The 17,685-nt window shown below is 40.0% G+C and overlaps 2 protein-coding genes across 4 annotated transcripts in view; one reads left to right on the plus strand and one right to left on the minus strand.

Annotated features, from left to right (window-relative positions):
• glt1d1 (glycosyltransferase 1 domain containing 1) overlaps positions 1–13,477 on the plus strand; it is a 28,950-nt gene extending 15,473 nt beyond the window's left edge. For both annotated transcript variants that reach the window (XM_021318368.2, XM_021318367.2), the window contains 5 exons: positions 974–1,023; positions 4,394–4,437; positions 6,845–6,965; positions 9,329–9,427; positions 11,932–13,477. In XM_021318368.2, coding sequence (XP_021174043.2) covers positions 974–1,023; positions 4,394–4,437; positions 6,845–6,965; positions 9,329–9,427; positions 11,932–12,084 — 467 coding nt within the window. In that variant the 3' untranslated portion in view covers positions 12,085–13,477. The remainder of the gene's footprint in view (positions 1–973; positions 1,024–4,393; positions 4,438–6,844; positions 6,966–9,328; positions 9,428–11,931) is intronic.
• Positions 13,478–13,571: 94 nt separating this feature from the next.
• LOC105928766 (transmembrane protein 132D) overlaps positions 13,572–17,685 on the minus strand; it is a 46,292-nt gene continuing 42,178 nt past the window's right edge. Inside the window, exons 6-10 of one of the 2 annotated variants that reach the window (XM_036144548.1) lie at positions 17,594–17,647; positions 17,442–17,509; positions 16,794–17,058; positions 16,469–16,660; positions 13,572–16,380 (exon numbers count right to left, since the gene is read on the minus strand). In XM_036144548.1, coding sequence (XP_036000441.1) covers positions 15,055–16,380; positions 16,469–16,660; positions 16,794–17,058; positions 17,442–17,509; positions 17,594–17,647 — 1,905 coding nt within the window. In that variant the 3' untranslated portion in view covers positions 13,572–15,054. Of the gene's footprint in view, positions 16,381–16,468; positions 16,661–16,793; positions 17,059–17,441; positions 17,648–17,685 lie in introns of both variants that reach the window. The other variant, XM_012866229.3, reaches the window with a different exon arrangement.

Consider the following 17,685-nt stretch of genomic DNA (forward strand, 5'->3'; position numbering starts at 1 on the left):
ACAGATTAAGCAATGCTCCCTGAGATGGTCATAACTTGGGATATTGTCTCTTAACCCTGCTTTAATGTTTGCATAAGTTTATATGTGGACCGTCTCTAACAAACCTCTGAGGTTTTTACAGAGCACTGTATTTAAAACAAGATTAAGTTGTTCACTGTTCAACTCTTCCTAATTTACTGAACTTTATGGAGGGTTCTCAGAGTAAAAGGGAGCTGGATGTGCTTGCATGCAGCACTTCGTTCAAATGTTTATTTGTAAAGACATTCTTTCCAACTTCAGGAATACTTTGTGTTGGTCTATCACATAAAATCACAACAAAATGCATTGATGTTTGCACTGGTTATGTGATAAAATATGAAAAGTGCTATTGCAAGGCAATGTAGTTAATGAAAATATCAATTGTGAGCGTTTGACAGCTGAAACAGTAACTAAGAAAGTAACCTATGGTGGAAATGATGTTAGATCACCACAGCTGACTGTTATTCCAAAGTGTATTATATGTATTATTATTATTATTATTATTATTATTATTATTATTATTATTATTATTATTATTATTATTATTATTACTATTATTATTTATATACAGGTAGGCTTTTCTACTGTCTCTTGCAGTGATGGATGCCATTCCTCTTTAACTTGAAATCAGGGAGAACTGTTTAAGATTTACATGCTTTTAATCGTCATCCATTTTTTTTTCTTTCCTAGTACCCAGCTATGGTAATAAGACAGCACTAGAGGGCGTCAAATTGTACATTAATGTTAAGATGAGCCATGTGAGCATTTTCATGTGCCACTGAATTCAGATCTAGTGCACTCATGCCTAACAGCAAAAGCTATGTGGTGCTGGAAGACAATTGCAGGAAATTGAAATACACGCATTAATGCATAATCTAAAGACGATAACTGTTCACCCCCCTCATGCTCCAAACTGCCTATGTTAACATTGCTCCCTTATCTTTGCATGTTTCAGAGTGGCATTCTGAGAACCTTCTCAATATATTGATCATAATCGGGCCGAAGGTAAGTAGTAGTTTTATACCTGTATGTACAGATTTTGACAAAATCATTTTAAGCTTTGATTCATTTTTTGTCTTTGTTTTGTCCGTCATAAAAAGCACGGTGGTTCTGAATGTCCAGAGAATCCTGGCATGTGAAGTCTGAGAGCCTCTAATTGGATGTAGCAGAGATACAGGCTTTAGCTGTTTAGCTGGAATTAAAGAGCAGCTCTAGAGGGAAATGTCGTCACTGTCAGCAACAGTAATGGTGCTTTTTTTTTCCTGCTTTTTTTTTCCCTCCCCGGTCATGTGTGCCTCTAGCTGTTTCGCTATTTGCTAAATTGATCCACTGCTGACCTCAGATTAGCACTTGCTGTTGACTAATGAACTGTGCAAAGCTCTCCCATTTTCACACAAATAAACAGAGATTTATCTGGAAATGGGCAGGTTTAAATTACAGGCAGAGTTTGTGGCCCGGTCACACGGCATCATATCTCTGCTCCGTTTATCTCCCACGGAGAAACTAACTGCACCTGTACAGGCAGTGCAGAAAAATACTGCAGCTGAAAGCTTGCATCATCGTCTGACTGATTGAATGATGAAAATAATGAGTCAAAACAAATTTTTCAAGCTTTTACAGTTCCTTGCACAACGGTTCTTACCCCTTGAAGATTTTCACATTTTGCTACGCTACAACCACAAACCACAGTAAAGCGTGTTTTCCTGGGATTTTATGTCCTCAAGCAACAGAAAGTGTCACGTCATTTTTTATGTGGAAAAGAAATTATACATGGGTTTCAACAATTTTTACAAATACAAATCTCAAAAGTGCATTTGTATGCATCCCCTTTAACGTGAAGCCTCTTAATGAAATCCAGTGCAACCAGTTGCTTTCAGAAGTCATTGAAGAGGGAAATAGGCTCCACCTCTGTGTATAGTTAACTCTGTAAATTGAACTGTTCGTCAAAGGTCTCAGAGGTGTGTTAGAGAATATTAGTGAAGAAGCAGCATCATGAAACCCAAGGGACATAGCAGACAGGTCAGGGGTACAGCTGAGGAAACTAAAGCTGCACATCCTGAGAACCCCACTCTGAAACTGGTGGTAGTGGCAGCATCATGCTGTGGGGATGCTTTTCATCAACAGGGACAAAGAAGCTGGTTAGACTTGATGAGAACATGTAGGAAGTACAAGTCATTGCTTGAAAAGTAAAATCTATAGAGCCTTGACCCAAGGATATGACTTTGAATGCGTGTTTTAGTTTGGAAACCAAAATTGGAAACATTCATCATTTTCCCTGCTCCTTAAGCTGCTCCGCATTGTGTTAGTCTATTAACCTGAATTCCGACAAAATACATTATAGAGTCTGTCCCAATTCAGGGGCTGCATACTTCGAAGGACCCGAAAAAAGAGAAGACCCGAAGACATCGGCTTGTGAATTGGGGCGGTCTAGCCTTCACCGGCTGACCCCTGCCATTATCTTAGTGTTACTCCTGTTGCCGAACAACTGAGACAGAGCAAAGCAGCTGGGAAGCTAAACAAATGGAACCCAAAGGTTAATCCCATTGTCTCATCTGCCAGCTGCGGTCCGAACACGAGCGTTTTTAAAATCAAGCTCAAACCGAGCAGATATTCTGGTTTAACATAGCTAACTTCTTGCCTAATAACTTTTTTAACGTTATATTTATGTTACAGGAAGCGTAATAAATCCAACTTCATTCACAGCTTTTCACTCCCCTCCACCATTACTGTTTCCGGTTAAAAAGTTCTGTTCGACCCGCAATGAATCATGGGATAGGATTAGCAATGAAGGATACACCGGACCCATCCTTCAAATCGGGGAATATATAGGACACATTTATCGGCCGCATTTGAAGGAGTCTTAGAAGGATTTGTGAATTGGGACAGCCTTCGTCGCCGCGCTGTGACGTAATCGGCCTACGAATACGTCCGTCGATGGATGCAGACGCTGAATTGAGACAGACCCGTAGTTTAGGATTGTGAAGTGACAAAATGCTAGTATTTTAAGGGGTTTGAATACCTTTTCAAAGCACTGTATGTTGTCTTTGTCTTCTTAGTCCTTCACATTAAGCCTTGTATTCGGTCTTGATGCTCTTTATTATGCTGTATCATTTCCAATCTCTCTCATTGATTTCTATGTTTGCTGTCTTCATCCTTTCTTCTCCCTGACTTACTTTGATCTCACATCAGTGTGTCATACTTAAGCATCTGTTCATTCTCTCAAACAGTGGTGCCAGGCAAAAGGTATGTTGTGCCACTCAAAAAAAAAAACGCTCGCTAAGACATAGCCAAGGGCATACGCTCTATCTTATTGCCGCTTCGTGCTTTCGCTACGCTTTGTTGATGCTTGATGAAACGGTTGAGTGGAAGCAGAGACGTGTGATTCATCTCACTCATCTCACCCTGAATCACAGCAGACTCGTGTTTATTTTTCTGGGAAATAAATAGATCTCAACATCTTTAAAGTTCCTATTTCTTTTTCTTCATTGTTGCCCTGTTCCCTTGTTTGTTAATTTTTATTTTTTTAAAGGTGCAAAGGATATAAAATCTGAAAATACAGTCAGTAAACAGGAGGCAGAATGAGCCATGCTTTGCTCCGACTATAATGACACACTATAAATTCCCCCTCATAATAAGCACTCTGGCTGTGCAACATCTGTCAACAAGAGGAAAAATTCAGGTCAGCGGTGTTGTCAGCAACATATTACTCCATTCTAACAGTGCTTTATCAATTCTATTGGAAATATAGCTTATACAAAGGGATAAATTGCATGCAGGTTTGTAAATACCATCTTTTTTTATCAACTTTGCTTCCCACTTTGTGAAGTATAGAAAAACTCAAAAGAAGCTTTACTGAGAGCACAAGGGAAATTGTTTTGTCCCACATGTAGCAGAATAACAATAAACTAACCGTAGCTCTGAGACAAACCCAAGATTGTGTCAGGGCACCAAAATGCTCTCCATTCAGTGTGGTTCATTTTACTGCACACAATCTTAAAAAAAAAAAAAAAAAAAAAACATACATTAGATTTAGTCATTTCATGATTGTAAGATGAGAGAGGGCAACAAAACAACTACCAGTTTGCTTGGTGGCATCTCTGACCCAAATGGCTACGCTTTGACTTCCCTGAGGGCAGGCTAATGCACGCAAATCCCACATTGCAATTAATCAGATTGGCCTCCCACCCCTCTCTGACCCCAATCTCTGAAAATACAGGATTTCCAGAGTGGTTTTCTCATGAAATAAATTCTTGTGTCATTGTTTATCTTGTCTGTCTGGTTAAGTCTTTGCTGGAAACCTGATGAAAATCAGTTTAAAACACCAATGTTTATTTGCACTCCTAATCTTAAATCTACACATGTATTTATTTTTCAGGTTGATCCTGCACTCACTGCTGAAGTGGAAACAGTTGTTAAGCGGTAAGGACTATGCTAGAAACACAAATACACTCCCCTACACAATGGATGAAAAAGTGAGGCCACTTTATTTATTACCTTTTTTTGCTTCAAGCTGCAAACTTTTCGGTTTGACATCAAAAGATCAATATGAGACGTTTTAGATTAATTTCCGGGTATTTAGACCTGCATCTGATATACAACTCAGGGGTATTGAGTATCTGATGTTGCTTGGGTTTGTTGGATTATATTAAAGGTATATAGCCATGTTATTTGACATTTGTTTTGTAATTTATACGTCAGTAACTCAGTCTGATTGCATACAAAGTTTTTCGGAAAGATTATCACGTCCTGATGGCGTATTAGTTGTTATTTTGGTGTTTTACACTTGGTTGTTGCTCACTTTATTAATAAATGTAGCCCTTCATGTTTGTTTGTAATGCCAATGTAGGTACAACACTGAGCATGTGCAGCAGTGGATAAACAAGGAAGTGGCTAACAGCTGTTAGCATTTCCCAGCAAAGTGTGGAATCACTGAACAATGGTCAGATCCAGTGTAAAAAAACGCAAAAAAATGATTCTCCAATTATGAATCGATTATCTTATTGATTCCTAAAAAATTATTTAACCAATCCAAAGATTGTAATAAAAAAATATTGTTTTCATTGTGAACTTAAATGTGTGAGCTAGCATTACTTGTGGACATGAGTCCACGCTGACAGGCACGCGCATAGCTCAATTTTTACAACCGCGTACACGGTGTACGCAAGAAGTCTTCACATCAAACTGTTTCATGTGACACCAAGCTTGATGCACTGAGCTGCTCCAAGCAGGCGGTCTCCAGGACGCGTGGCACCACAGTCCCTCCCTGTGCGCACTGGAAAATAAACGGCTCTACATGCTCAGTTAGCTAAGATAATCAATCATTTTACCATACCTTCCCCGCTTCGTCCCTCTGGAAATAAGTGTGAGGATTATAGGAATTTATCACAAGAAATGTAGGCAACAGGTACGCTCGACTATGAAGGTAAAATGTCTGGGTAGAGTCTGCGAGGCTCACAGTTTGTGCACAGCACACCCAAGAATGTCGGAGCTGTAATATTGTGGTTTATCAGTAAAACACACCAAGAGCCGACTTTACTTGAACAACCGGTTCAAGTTGGTCTTCGATCACACTGAGCTGCCGCTTTACGGCGAGGAATTGCAGAGGGTCAGGTTCGGCCCTGCGCTATTTATTATTGATAAATTTGTCGCCATCTGGCTTTCCAATAGTTCTGCAATACTGCCGGTAGATGGCACCACATCTGTTTATATCTGCTCATCGCACTCGGCGCTGGGTTTTATTTAGCCTCAAAAAGGACAATCAGGATGGACGCTTGGTATATATTCGTTTATTTTATCGTGATCAAGCGATTTTTGGTCTTTTTTATAAGCATATAAGCTGGCTATGTACCTTTAAGTGTTAAAGTAAGTAAACAGGGCTGCACGTTTACTCTTACTTGGGTTGAGCCTGTCTAGACTGTATTTATAATTAACAACATAACTGATGTGAAAATCAGGGAGTTGTGTATGAAAAAAGATCTCTGTTGAAGCTAATGTTCAATAAAAAGTCAGTCCTAGCCTTTGCTCAAACGTTGACTAAAGTTAGTTCACGAATTTGAAAGAACAAAGAAACCACTGGCATTGTAAGTAACAGCCATGGAACGAGTCGAACTAAGAAACCATCAGCAGATGAAAAGTGAAACATTGTCAGAGCTTTAGAGAAAAACCCCAAAACTACTTTTGGTGACCTATAGAAGTCAGGAGTGAAAGTATCAAAATTCACTGTTCGCTCACTGCTCACTTGCAGCCCATGGCTAGCAAGGATTTTGCAATAAATATTAAGGATTATTTACTTTAATCTGTTTTAAGTCAATTTGTTTCAACACGTTAGCTCACCTGAAATGCGGTGTTCCATTTCACGTAATGATCGTTTCTTAGTTCCGTATGAGATCCGATTTTAAGCACTTAGAAATAAATGCTGAACTGTAGAGCTCTTGTCTCTAGTTCGTCCTTTGCTGTCACATCCAAGTGTGTTCAGTCTGGAACAAAAATAAACTAAATGTCCTGACTGCTGCAGCACTTTTGGAGGGGAGTGCACATGAAATGTCGCTGTTCCATGAGCCGCCTTTTTGCTTTTATTCTCCCCCCCCCACTCTCAGGTCTTGACTGAGGTTGCAGTTTTTCTGCCAAAGGCTTTCACTACAAAAAAAAACAACCTCTGCAGCAGGAAGCTGCCCTGTCTTGTTAAGACTTTACCTGAACTCACAATGCGTGTCACACTCAGTGCCGCCATGTGTCCTAGCCTGAGCTTGTCGTTGCCGTTCAGCATCATTCACGCCTATGTTGGCCTTAAGTCACACAGAACTCAGCTTTGCTGCTGCCTCTGCAGGGCCACGGGGGTCTTCTTGGCACAGGAGAGGAGCCAACAGGAGCTGCACGCTGCCATCAAAAGGTGCTTTGCTGTAGTCAACAGCTCTGTGTCAGAGGGCATGTCAGCAGCCATCTTGGAGGTAAACATTTGCAAGACTCAAAGGTAACAGCAGAGCAATGTGAGAGTTTCAGAAAAAAGAAATCAGGGTATTTGCTGAGAATTTCTTTTCTTACTTACACCATATTAATACTCAATGCTTTACAGGTATTCTCGAACTGCTTTGCAACAATATTATCTGGCTAATTCAAGGACTCTTACCCAGATTAATTGCCTGACTCCAATATGTCTATTCCCGAGCGAGTCAAGCCTCCAAATCCACTTAATCTTCTTTAAACACAGTCAATTAAGACAACCCACAGTGGGCTTAAAGTCTTCCTGGTATGTTTGGGTGTTTCACCCTGCAGCCAGCCGACGCCAATACAAATCGCTAATTCTGTAATTGAACCTGAATGAAGATCAGACTGGACGGATGTCTTAGTGTGTGGGCGCTTTCTCCATACTGCTGAGAACAAGCAAGAGTCCCAGACGCTGATTCTACAGGTACAGCTCAGGGAGTCTTTGCACACCGAATGATATGTTCCAAGAGTTGGTAAGGCTTAAAACTAATAAAAACAAAAACGTATTTTCTTTGAAAGAAAAAAAAACGTTTTTTTGCACAGAGGCGATCTGCCTGTCTTGTTGCTGAGGTGTTAAGGAATTGTGGGTAGCATTAATTAGTGGCCTTCAGCTCGTCTACATTGATGACTGTAATGTCTCTCATGTTGCTCTCAATAACAGCCCATTGGTTCTCCTTGGGGTTTAGGTTGAAAACTTTGTTGGCCAATCCAGCACAATGATACTATGGTCATTAAAGCAGGTGTTATTTTTTTGGGCCATGTGGCCAAGTGCAAGTCCTGCTGGAAGATGAAGTCAGCATCTCCATAAAGATTGTTAGCAAAGGGAAGCATGAAGGGCTCTAAAATTTCCTTTTAGGCACCAGCAGATGACATGGCTGCCCTAATCATCCCTGACTGGACGCTTTACTGCGGGCCTTAGGCAGCTTGGATTATGTGCCTCTCCATTCTTCCTCCAAGATCCTAGGACCTTTATTTTCCAAATGATATGCAAAATGTACTTTTGCATGAAAAGAGGAGTTTTGACCACTGAGCAACAGTAGTTTCTTGTTTCTGTAGCCCAGGTGACATGCTACTGATGTTACTTCTGGTTCAGGATGGGTTTAACTGAAGGAGTGCTACAGTTGCACGCCTAGAGAGTCTCCCTGAAACTCTTGAATTGGCTTTGCTTCACAAACCTCTCAACGCTGTAATTATCCTTGGTTTTTGTGCAGCTTTTTCTACCACACGTGTTCCTTCTACTCAACTTTTCACTACTTTATTTGGACAAAGCACTATTTGTATGGCCAGCTTCTTCAGCAATTATCTTTTAAGGCTTAGCTTCCTTGTGCAGGGTGCCGGTAATGGACTTCTGAACAACTTTCAGATTAGCAGTTAGCTTATGTAGACTATAATATAGGATAGATTAAAAATAATCATTGTCTAAGACAGAGTATTAGAGTCTCTTTGTACAAAAAATGTGGCCTGGAGGAGTAACTTTTGGCCAAAAAATGAATTTCACAAATCTACAAGAACAAAAATGGGATATTCTCTGACGTTGAAAAGGCATACATTTGCAAGAAGGGACAATTTTCCTTGATCAAAGGCATATGTTTATGATATTATAACAAGGACCTTCTCAGACATTGTAAAGTTAAACAATTGTAAGGAATAAATAGATATTTTCCAAAACCTAAGTGGTAAGTCAGGGCTCTTTCCCTGAATCAGAACGACATCTCTTGGGTGCAGACTGGAAGCAGCAATGATGCAGCTTCTCCCTCGCTGTCTCAGGCGTGTATTCCCGATTCGATCAAGGCTTTCATGGCACGTCTGCACCCGGGAGATGTTGTTCTGACACAGAGAAAAAGAACCTGGATCTTCCTCTTGTACTTTGGAAAATAGCTAGATTCACATCTCATACATTTACCACAACAATCTCAGAGGACGTTTGGCACTTTTTTTGTTGTTGGAAATGTCACTTTCTAATCTCAGTAAATCTGAATTTTTTTTCATCCAGATTTCTGACTTTTCGACATCAGAGAATATTTTTTTGTTGTTGTAACTATGATATCTAGAATTTTTTTGGCATAAATCCACGGCTACATTTGTGTCCCTTTTATCTCCAATGGCCCTAAAACTCCATTGTAATTGTCCCTTAAAACTTAATTTTAGGTTGTAGTTACTATAAGCCATGATTACATAACTAACTGAAAAAGCACACATTTATAACACTGTGTGTAAAAAATCTATTAAATATGAGTTCCAAATTTTGAAAAATAAATAAATAAATGAGTCTTTTGATGTTATTGTAATTTACTGAGGTTCACTTGTATTTACCTATGCTTTGCAGGCCATGGATCTCAGAGTACCTGTGCTGGCCAGGAATATTCCAGGAAATGCTGCTGTGGTGAAGCATGGCGTCACTGGGCTGCTGTTCTCTTCTCCTCAGGTATACGGCCCCTAACCAGGTTACCATTCTCTTCTGTCCTAATCAGATCTGTGGCCCACATCTTGTAATATAACAGCTACATACCTAATCAGTTACCTAAAGGAATATTTATTGTTTTAAACAGCTCTGAAACACTGATTCACAAAAACCGAATATCTGTACGCCTCATTAATAACTTTTCACAACTTTTAACAATTTCAGTTCATTGTCTGATTTTATTGTGAGCACATTGATTGCTTTGAGCTAAGAATAAATCAACAGATTTAAATAAAGACACCATGTTACCACTTAATGAATAATCACAACATGTAGCAGCAAACCGGAAAGTCCTAAATAGGAATCTTGTTATAAAACCATTCAGCTGGTTACATTAATTACATTTGTTGCGTAGGGAGGATAACATATGCTAAGGCCAGTTGTCAGGGGGCTGAAGCATGGCACTCTCAAGATGCCATCCTGTGTCTTGATGTTGTTGTGATGGCTAAGTTAAGTCCTCTCTGCGTGTGTGCTCAGCTGAACTGCTGCCAGAAAGGTCACACAGATGGTTGTAGCAACGTTGACCAGATAAACTACGACCTCAGCAGGAGCTGACGGCCAGCAAGTGCCCATCTGTCTGACTTTTTTCTTGTTTTAATAGCTTTTTTCTTGTTTTGGTAATTGGGTTTCCAGTTTTTTAAAGCTTAAATGACCACAATCATTATGGATATTAATTAAGGTTTCAAAGAGAAACACAACTGCTTTTAAGCTTTAACATATACAGTTTAAGTCCAATGTTTGTATACAGTCATCATGAGGATTAATCTTGTATAAATGTTTAATGATCTGATCCCACCATTCATTTACCTCCGGGATAATTATACAACAGACAGCCGAAATGAAGAAAAGAAAAACTGTACACAGCTTGGAACCGCACATGGTCAAAAAAAAAGTATACACTCAAAACATATACATGAACCTGCACAAACATTTGCTTAAAGCTCATTAACAAGTTGTACCTTGGCCAGAAACATTTTGGCCAAACAGGTTTTGTTGCAACAACCTGACTTTTAAGCTTCCCACACAGACCTCAATTATAGGGGAAGTCAGGCCTGTCCAGAAGACAGTTAGCTTGCTCTATCTATTCAAAAAACTGTTTTTATATAGATTAGGGATACATGTTTGTTAGAAAATCCAACTGGGTCCAAGTTTCAACCATCTGACTCTTCATGCCCCCAAAACATGATGTTTAGATCAATTAGAAGCAGTCCAAAAACCTCCGAAGCTCAATTCTACCTTAATCTGTGAGATGCTAAAATAACTTGTTACAGTCCACAATGAGGCAAGTTTAACATCACCATAAGGTGAGAGGATGCTGGACCAGAAAAGAAGAGCTTGTTTCAAGAAATGGAGACTATCACGGCTCAACTGAAGTTTGCAGTTGCCGACAGGGACAATCCAAATGCCTTTTGGAGAAATGCTAGAATGTCTAACAAGACGAACATTGAGCTGTTTTGCCACAATGACATGAAAGAATGTTTGAAGGAGTAAAAGTGGGGCTTTCAAACCATACAAAACTGTACCAACTACCAACTATGCCAATGGGTGCATCATTGTGTGAGGACTGTTTTTGTTGCTTGTGTTACTGGTACAATGCGCTGGGTGGATGGAGTAAGGAAAACTACATCATGATTCTTCAATGTCTTCAGCTAGGTGGTTGAAACTTGAATAGTAATCCCACCCACACATCTTTGGAATGGATAAAGTAGCATTCAGCTTTTGGAAAGCTCTGACCTCAGCTCTCGGTAAAATGTAAATATTAGTTTATTAATTTTAAACGTTCTAAATAAAATGTAACATTTTTGCTCATAAGCTGAACTCGGTGCTGAAGCTCTGATCTGGCCAAACATGAAGAGCTGCTGTCCGCCAGGAGCCCCTACAGACGTGATCACTTCCCTCAATAGAAAGACAGAAATATCTTGATGACGGACAGCGGCCTAAACTTGGTGTGCCCGTTGGCTCTCCGCAGTAGTAAATGTTGGCTGCCGTCATGTAACAACACCTCAAGGCACATTGACTTCATTTCCTTAAACATGTCTCTCGGCCCCCTGGGCCAACAGATGAGTAACGACGATTTTGGATAACGCTGTGGATGAAAAGCATCTCAACCAAAGAACGGTCAAAATTTATTATCTTTTTTTTTTTCCTGCTTGAACAAATGATTAAACAGTATTGTCTAGCTGCAACATATGTGTTGTTTGTTGCACTCATTTTTATAAGCAAATGAGAGATGAAAAAAAAAAAACATACAAATAGTCTTTTGGAAGCCACAAATATATTCTACTTTTGGCAAAATACAGACACAAGTGTTTACTAATCAGTGCACTGGCTTCTATCTTGAGTTCTGTTCCCGTGCCTGGGATTTTCTCTTTATGCTTTAATGGAATATATCTCCAAGCAACTTCACTGGTAAGCTTTAAGTGGCTCTTGGCAGTAAATGGGTGTGATTTCGGCTTTATCCTCTCCAGGAATTTGTGCACCAGTCTCAGAGGCTGCTGTCAGATCACGAGCTGCGAGAGAGAGTGGTAAGAAATGGAAAACTCTACGTGGAAGAACATCACAGTGTCAAACTGGAACGGGAAACATATCAGAGACTGGTGGACACGCTGCACAAGGCCTAATTTTCAGCCTCACTGTATACTTTCTCAGGAACTTCAGCAGCAGGGAAGATGACAATACAAACTAGAAAAAATAAACTAGCAAGAATGTTTACAGAAGCCTTTATGTTAAATATTTGATATATATATATATATATATATATATATATATATATATATATATATATATATATATATATATATAATCTCCTTTGTACTGATTTAAGATTTTAAGTCTTCTATTTATTTAAATAAAACTGTGTTTTATCAGGACAGCCTCACTGTAAATTATGTACCAGTGAACCAAAGATGTTTTTGATTGTCATAATATATATTAATATATATGATGCCTCTGGAACTTCTGGTAAACTGTCATGGATATAAAAATATAAATGTAGAGTAAGTAGACTCTGTGAAACCATTTTACATAAAGCGAACAATAAAAAGAATTGTAAATGAAAAATACAAGAAAATGTGTTTCTTTTTTTTCTAATTGGTTAGTGATCTGAAAATGATTGATACTTGAATTGTTTCTCATTCTGGTGAGACAAAAAGTTATGGTGACTAACTCATTCATTTTTAATCAAGTGCAGCAAATTAAATTGAACAGATTCAAGAACCCAGCAAAATCTCAATTGTTTTAAAGGGCAGAGGCGAACGAGGTCCTTCCAATTTACTGTACACAGTCTGCTTTTGGCAACGCCTTAACGCCAGGTTGGATAGAAAGACTAAAATGAAACACTGAAATTAAAGAGGTTTACCTTTACACTATACCATATGGAATGCAGTGGCTCTCAAAAGAGTACATGCACCTGTTAAAATTCTCTGTTTTTATGATGTAGTTTTCTTTTTCTTTAATTCAAGTGAAAAATGTTTTGGAGGAAAAGTAGAAAATGCAAAGCTGCACAAATCGGGCTGCAAATGTTTCTACACTCTCAAATGAATACTTTGCTGAAACACCCTGTGCCACAATTTTAAAAATGTAATCTTGAATTTAGACCTCCTTCCACTTCTAGTGGATTTTATAAACCTGAAATAAAGATCCACATATCCAGTAAGGTTTTCCTGACCTGTGCTTATTTGCAGGTTAGGAGCAGGGTAATAAAACTTCAAAAGCCACCTCGTTGTATATACACTATGGGCCAGGAAAGGACATTATAGAAAATATGGGACAACAGAAACAATATAAAAATGTAAGTTTCTTCCGAGTTGATAAAAAGACAAGACAGAAATTGGTCAAGGAAGCTTAGAAGATGCCGACAGCAACTCTGAAGAAGCTTCTGATTTATGCTGGTTTGAGACAGGAACACCACTGCACATCACTAAAAGAATACCCTACCACAGGAAGCTATGGGGTTGACATGCTTTGGGGTTACTTTTTTTTTCAGATGGATTTAGTCCAGGTGACAGAAATTATGAATTGTTCCAAATACCAAGAATCTAAACATGGAAGATATTTTTTTAGTATTATTATTACTCAGCATCATTGTGAGTCCAAGCATACACACATACTGACAAAACAATGACTTTATTAGAGAACAAAGTTTCAGAATGGCTTAGCCAGAATTCAAAACTAAATCAGGCAGTCGATTTACAGGATATATTTATAAAGCCTTTTACAGGGTAGAGGGATCAAATACTGCTGCTGACACTCTCCCAGCAAGAGGAATGCTGGAAATCAGTCGAACGACTCTTCAATAAGGAATTTATACACACTTAAGCAATTGGGTTGTTGCAACTTTTAATTTTTTTTACCTTCTAACCAAACAGTTTATTTTTCAGCTCAAGTCTGCAAGACAAATTTTGAAAAATGCCACCAAACTGGGCAGTGCCAAGAGACCTTTAATTGTTCAGGGATGATGGGTGTGGGTTAAGCTGGGCTGTGGTCAGGAATAGGGTAAGTGACACAGAGCAACACTGGTGGTTTTACCACGGATTCTTTTGAGGTGGAAGATTTTTTCTGAGCGTTATCAGTTTGACTGACTCAGCAATGCCCAAAGCCACTGGTGCCGAGGCAGGGGAGGACAGAACAAAAACGGTTTCTGAGAGGTAAAGTGATGTTAGCAGCATCATGGCTAAGTTGGGCTAATGTTTAAAGCAGCATCAAACGCTAAAAACTATCGATCAATGCTCACGATTCCAACTCCTTGAGAAGCCAAAGGGGCGTGTCTGACTGAGATGCTTTTAGACCTGGACACGGGACTAAAATGATGAAAGCAGGTCCCGTTTCAACCAATAGGAAAATTTAAATGCAATAGCCACCGTTCAACCCTAAGAGGGAAGCACTAAGATGGATTTAAGACTAATATTGCCGAACTGAACACAGTGATGTTAAAATAGCAACCTTAGGCCCAGTTTATACAGTTTATCTGGGGGGAAAAAAAGGTTTATTTCTGGGGTGAATTACACTTTAAGAGAAGGCGTAACTGAAGTAAAGTGAAAAACGTAATTGGATGAGCATGGCACATTGAGCGCATCTTTAGATTAAAGGTGTATCTTTAGTTAAAGCCTGACTGGACTCAGGGTGTGTACATTTTTGAGAACCACTTTACAGTTGTTCAAGACTGTAATGTTATTTAAAAATAAAACAAAATGTCAAAGAATTGTATTTGTTTTTATCAATAGAAAAAACTTGTATAATTTTTTTTATTACTTAAAATGTTTGACTGAGCTCAGTATTGTAGTTAATTTAAATGTTTATATTTTAGTTTTAAACAGTTCAGTGTCTAGAGCTTTGCACACGTCCTCATGCAGCATGAACATGTTGTGGCTTTAAATACTGTGTATGCCATAATGCATCTGCTCAGCCATCAGTAGCATTATCACACAATATCCATTCTCGTATATACAATATACAATACATGTACACGTAAAGGCCTTGATGGGCAATGAAATGTTGAGGAGGCCTTATACAAAATCCCATTTTCTTGACAAAGGCATTGAGGTGATCGAAGCCACATCTGCTGTACATGTGAGGTCTGGTCATGTTCTGTGTTATAACTGGTCCCCAGGCTTTATGATGGGCACTTGAGGTTCCTCTCCATTGCACTCTTCCTTCCCAACCCAGTGGATACCATGACCATTTTCCTTGGGTGACAGGTGTGGCGAATGCTGGCGCTCCAGTGTGGAGAACGTGGTGAACTGAACTCTCTTTCTCTTGCTGGTGGGCGAGTGGAGGGACTCGCTTTGTATGGGTTTGGTCCTGTGAGAGCTGGCACCGCTGAGAGGAGAGTCCGATACAGAGGCCAGGCAACTGGGCCTCCTGGAAAGAGAGGCAGTCTTGTCGGGCCCAATGTCGATGACAGTGGTTGCTGTATTTGAGTCTTGCTGGACCGGACTGCATGGCACGGTCATCACCAGCTCAGCGTCTGTGCCCAGCCAGACCCAGTCGTGCCTGTGCCCTGTTGGCTCCTGGCCATGAGAGGGAGGCTTCTTGTGCCTGAATTTTACAACATATGAAATACAGTTCACAAGAAAAACCAAGATGGCAAGGCAAAAAACACCCAACAAGGCATACATGCCAATCTCCAAGTCTGTGAGAGGCCTGTTGGCCAAAGCTTCTTCTCCACTTTCTACCTCTGGCATTTCTGGTCCAGGGATCTCTACCTTGGTGGGGAAGTTGTTGTAGTTTACTAGATTCCCAGGAGCTTTCACAGTGCTGGTAAAACTAACACTGCTCATATCCTCCCCAATCATGTTGTCTGAGCTATATGCTTTGCTGCTGTCTCTGGGGCTGCTTATTAGGCTGAAATTCATTACGCTGGTCGGACTGCCAACATTTTCTGGTCTTCTTGTCTTGCCCGCTCCTCCGAGACCGCCGCTGGTTATAATGGTTCTCTCTGTAGATTTGATCGTTGTTGGGATCTTCTGAATGACACTCTCCTCTTTGTTAGGGTTTGGAATACTTGAAGGAAGAAACTGAGATGGCATCCTTTGCTTCTTCTCACTGTCCATCTCTTCCCCATCATTCCCATAGTCATTGTTGCGTTCTTTGTTGCCAGCAGGGCTTCGGTCCGCGCTGCGGGTACTACCACCTGGCCGCCGTGTGTTGGCCTGAAACTTGACCTTAAGGCTGCCATTGCCCACAGCCACAGTACTTTTGCGTTTAGACTTTTGGCAGGACTCACAGATGGACATCTCTACCCTGACTAAGACTCCTTCACCCTCACCCTCCGCCACTACGACAGGAGGTCTACCCTGCACTGACACCACCCCCTGATCTAGAGACGTCACTGTCATTCGGTAGTTTGCTGGATCATAAATGTCAAGAGGTGTCTGGTTGCCATCACTGAACTGGACCCACGGACTGACCAAAGCTTCCTAAAAAAGTCAGAAAAGTCAGAAATTGAGATGACCTCAAATCTTTCTGTTCCCTCACAAACAGTAAAAATGAGCAAAAGAATAGTACCTGTTTGGGGCTTTGTAGAACCTCTTGTGTGGTTGTGGTAGCCAAGATGGCCCTGCTACTTCCTGAACTACGTTGTAACGTCATGGATAGTCCAGTAACCACTTGAACACCTAATTCGGTGATGCTCACTTTGTCATCCACAACTTTGACTGTTGTTTTTGCCAAGATGACATCAGACAGTGGAGAAAAAACCTGTCAAAGAATAATAAGAGACAAAATATATTAACGGGAGTCTGTATGTTAGGAATGACTCAAGAATGATGGTTATGGCGTTTGTCACAGGCTACTTTCTAAATATATAATAATCAGTGATTCAGCCTATTACCTGGATGTTTGTCGTCCCAAAGTCTCGGCCTGACAGCACTCTTCCTTCCTGAAGTCTTGCAACTCGAGTGTCCTCGACCTTCATGAAGTATCGTACCAACCTTGTAATATCCACCTGCCAATCAGAGCCCAGGAAATAGGCTGTAGGGTCGCGGGGGTCTTCCTGTTCAGCCACAAAATGGGTAAGAACCCGCACAAGTGCGTGTTGAAGCTGGAGCATGCAGCCTTTGCCCTTTCGTTCATCCTCATCATTGTTCCAGCTAGATCTGGGATAGAGACATGCAAACACGTCAGGGTTACACCTGCTGCGTAGCAAATGCCAGCCTTGAATCATCTAACACTGCCTTTTTGCTTGATTGGATTACACAGTTATTGCATGTCTCTGAATTCCAAAACCATGTCCTTTAAACCCTTGGAAAAATGTTTAAATCCATGGGAAGTTATCTATATATATACATACATACATACATACATACATACATACATACACATACATACACACACACACATTGGTGACATATATATATATATATATATATATATATATATATATATATATATATATATATATATATATATATATATATATACATCCCCTGTAGAAATCAAATAAGTCAAATTTGTTAAATGTAGCACATTTGTCTCTCACCTTTTCGAGGTCAGAATAGGAACTCTCCAGCTTTTAATCTGGCTCAGTTCTGTGTCTGACAACTCAATCTGCAGAGGGAGCCGAGGGATCCACACATTTAGTTCGAGCTGAGCACTCAGGTAGCTGTAGGTGAAGTTTACTATCATCTTCACCTTGCCTTTGGTCTCCTTGCCATTCACAAAAACATAGTCACATCTGTCTGACACCTGGATGGAGGACGAGACAATATCGGAAGAAACAATTC

This window comes from Fundulus heteroclitus, chromosome 12, assembly GCF_011125445.2.
Source record: "Fundulus heteroclitus isolate FHET01 chromosome 12, MU-UCD_Fhet_4.1, whole genome shotgun sequence".
Taxonomy (NCBI): Eukaryota; Metazoa; Chordata; class Actinopteri; order Cyprinodontiformes; family Fundulidae; genus Fundulus; species Fundulus heteroclitus.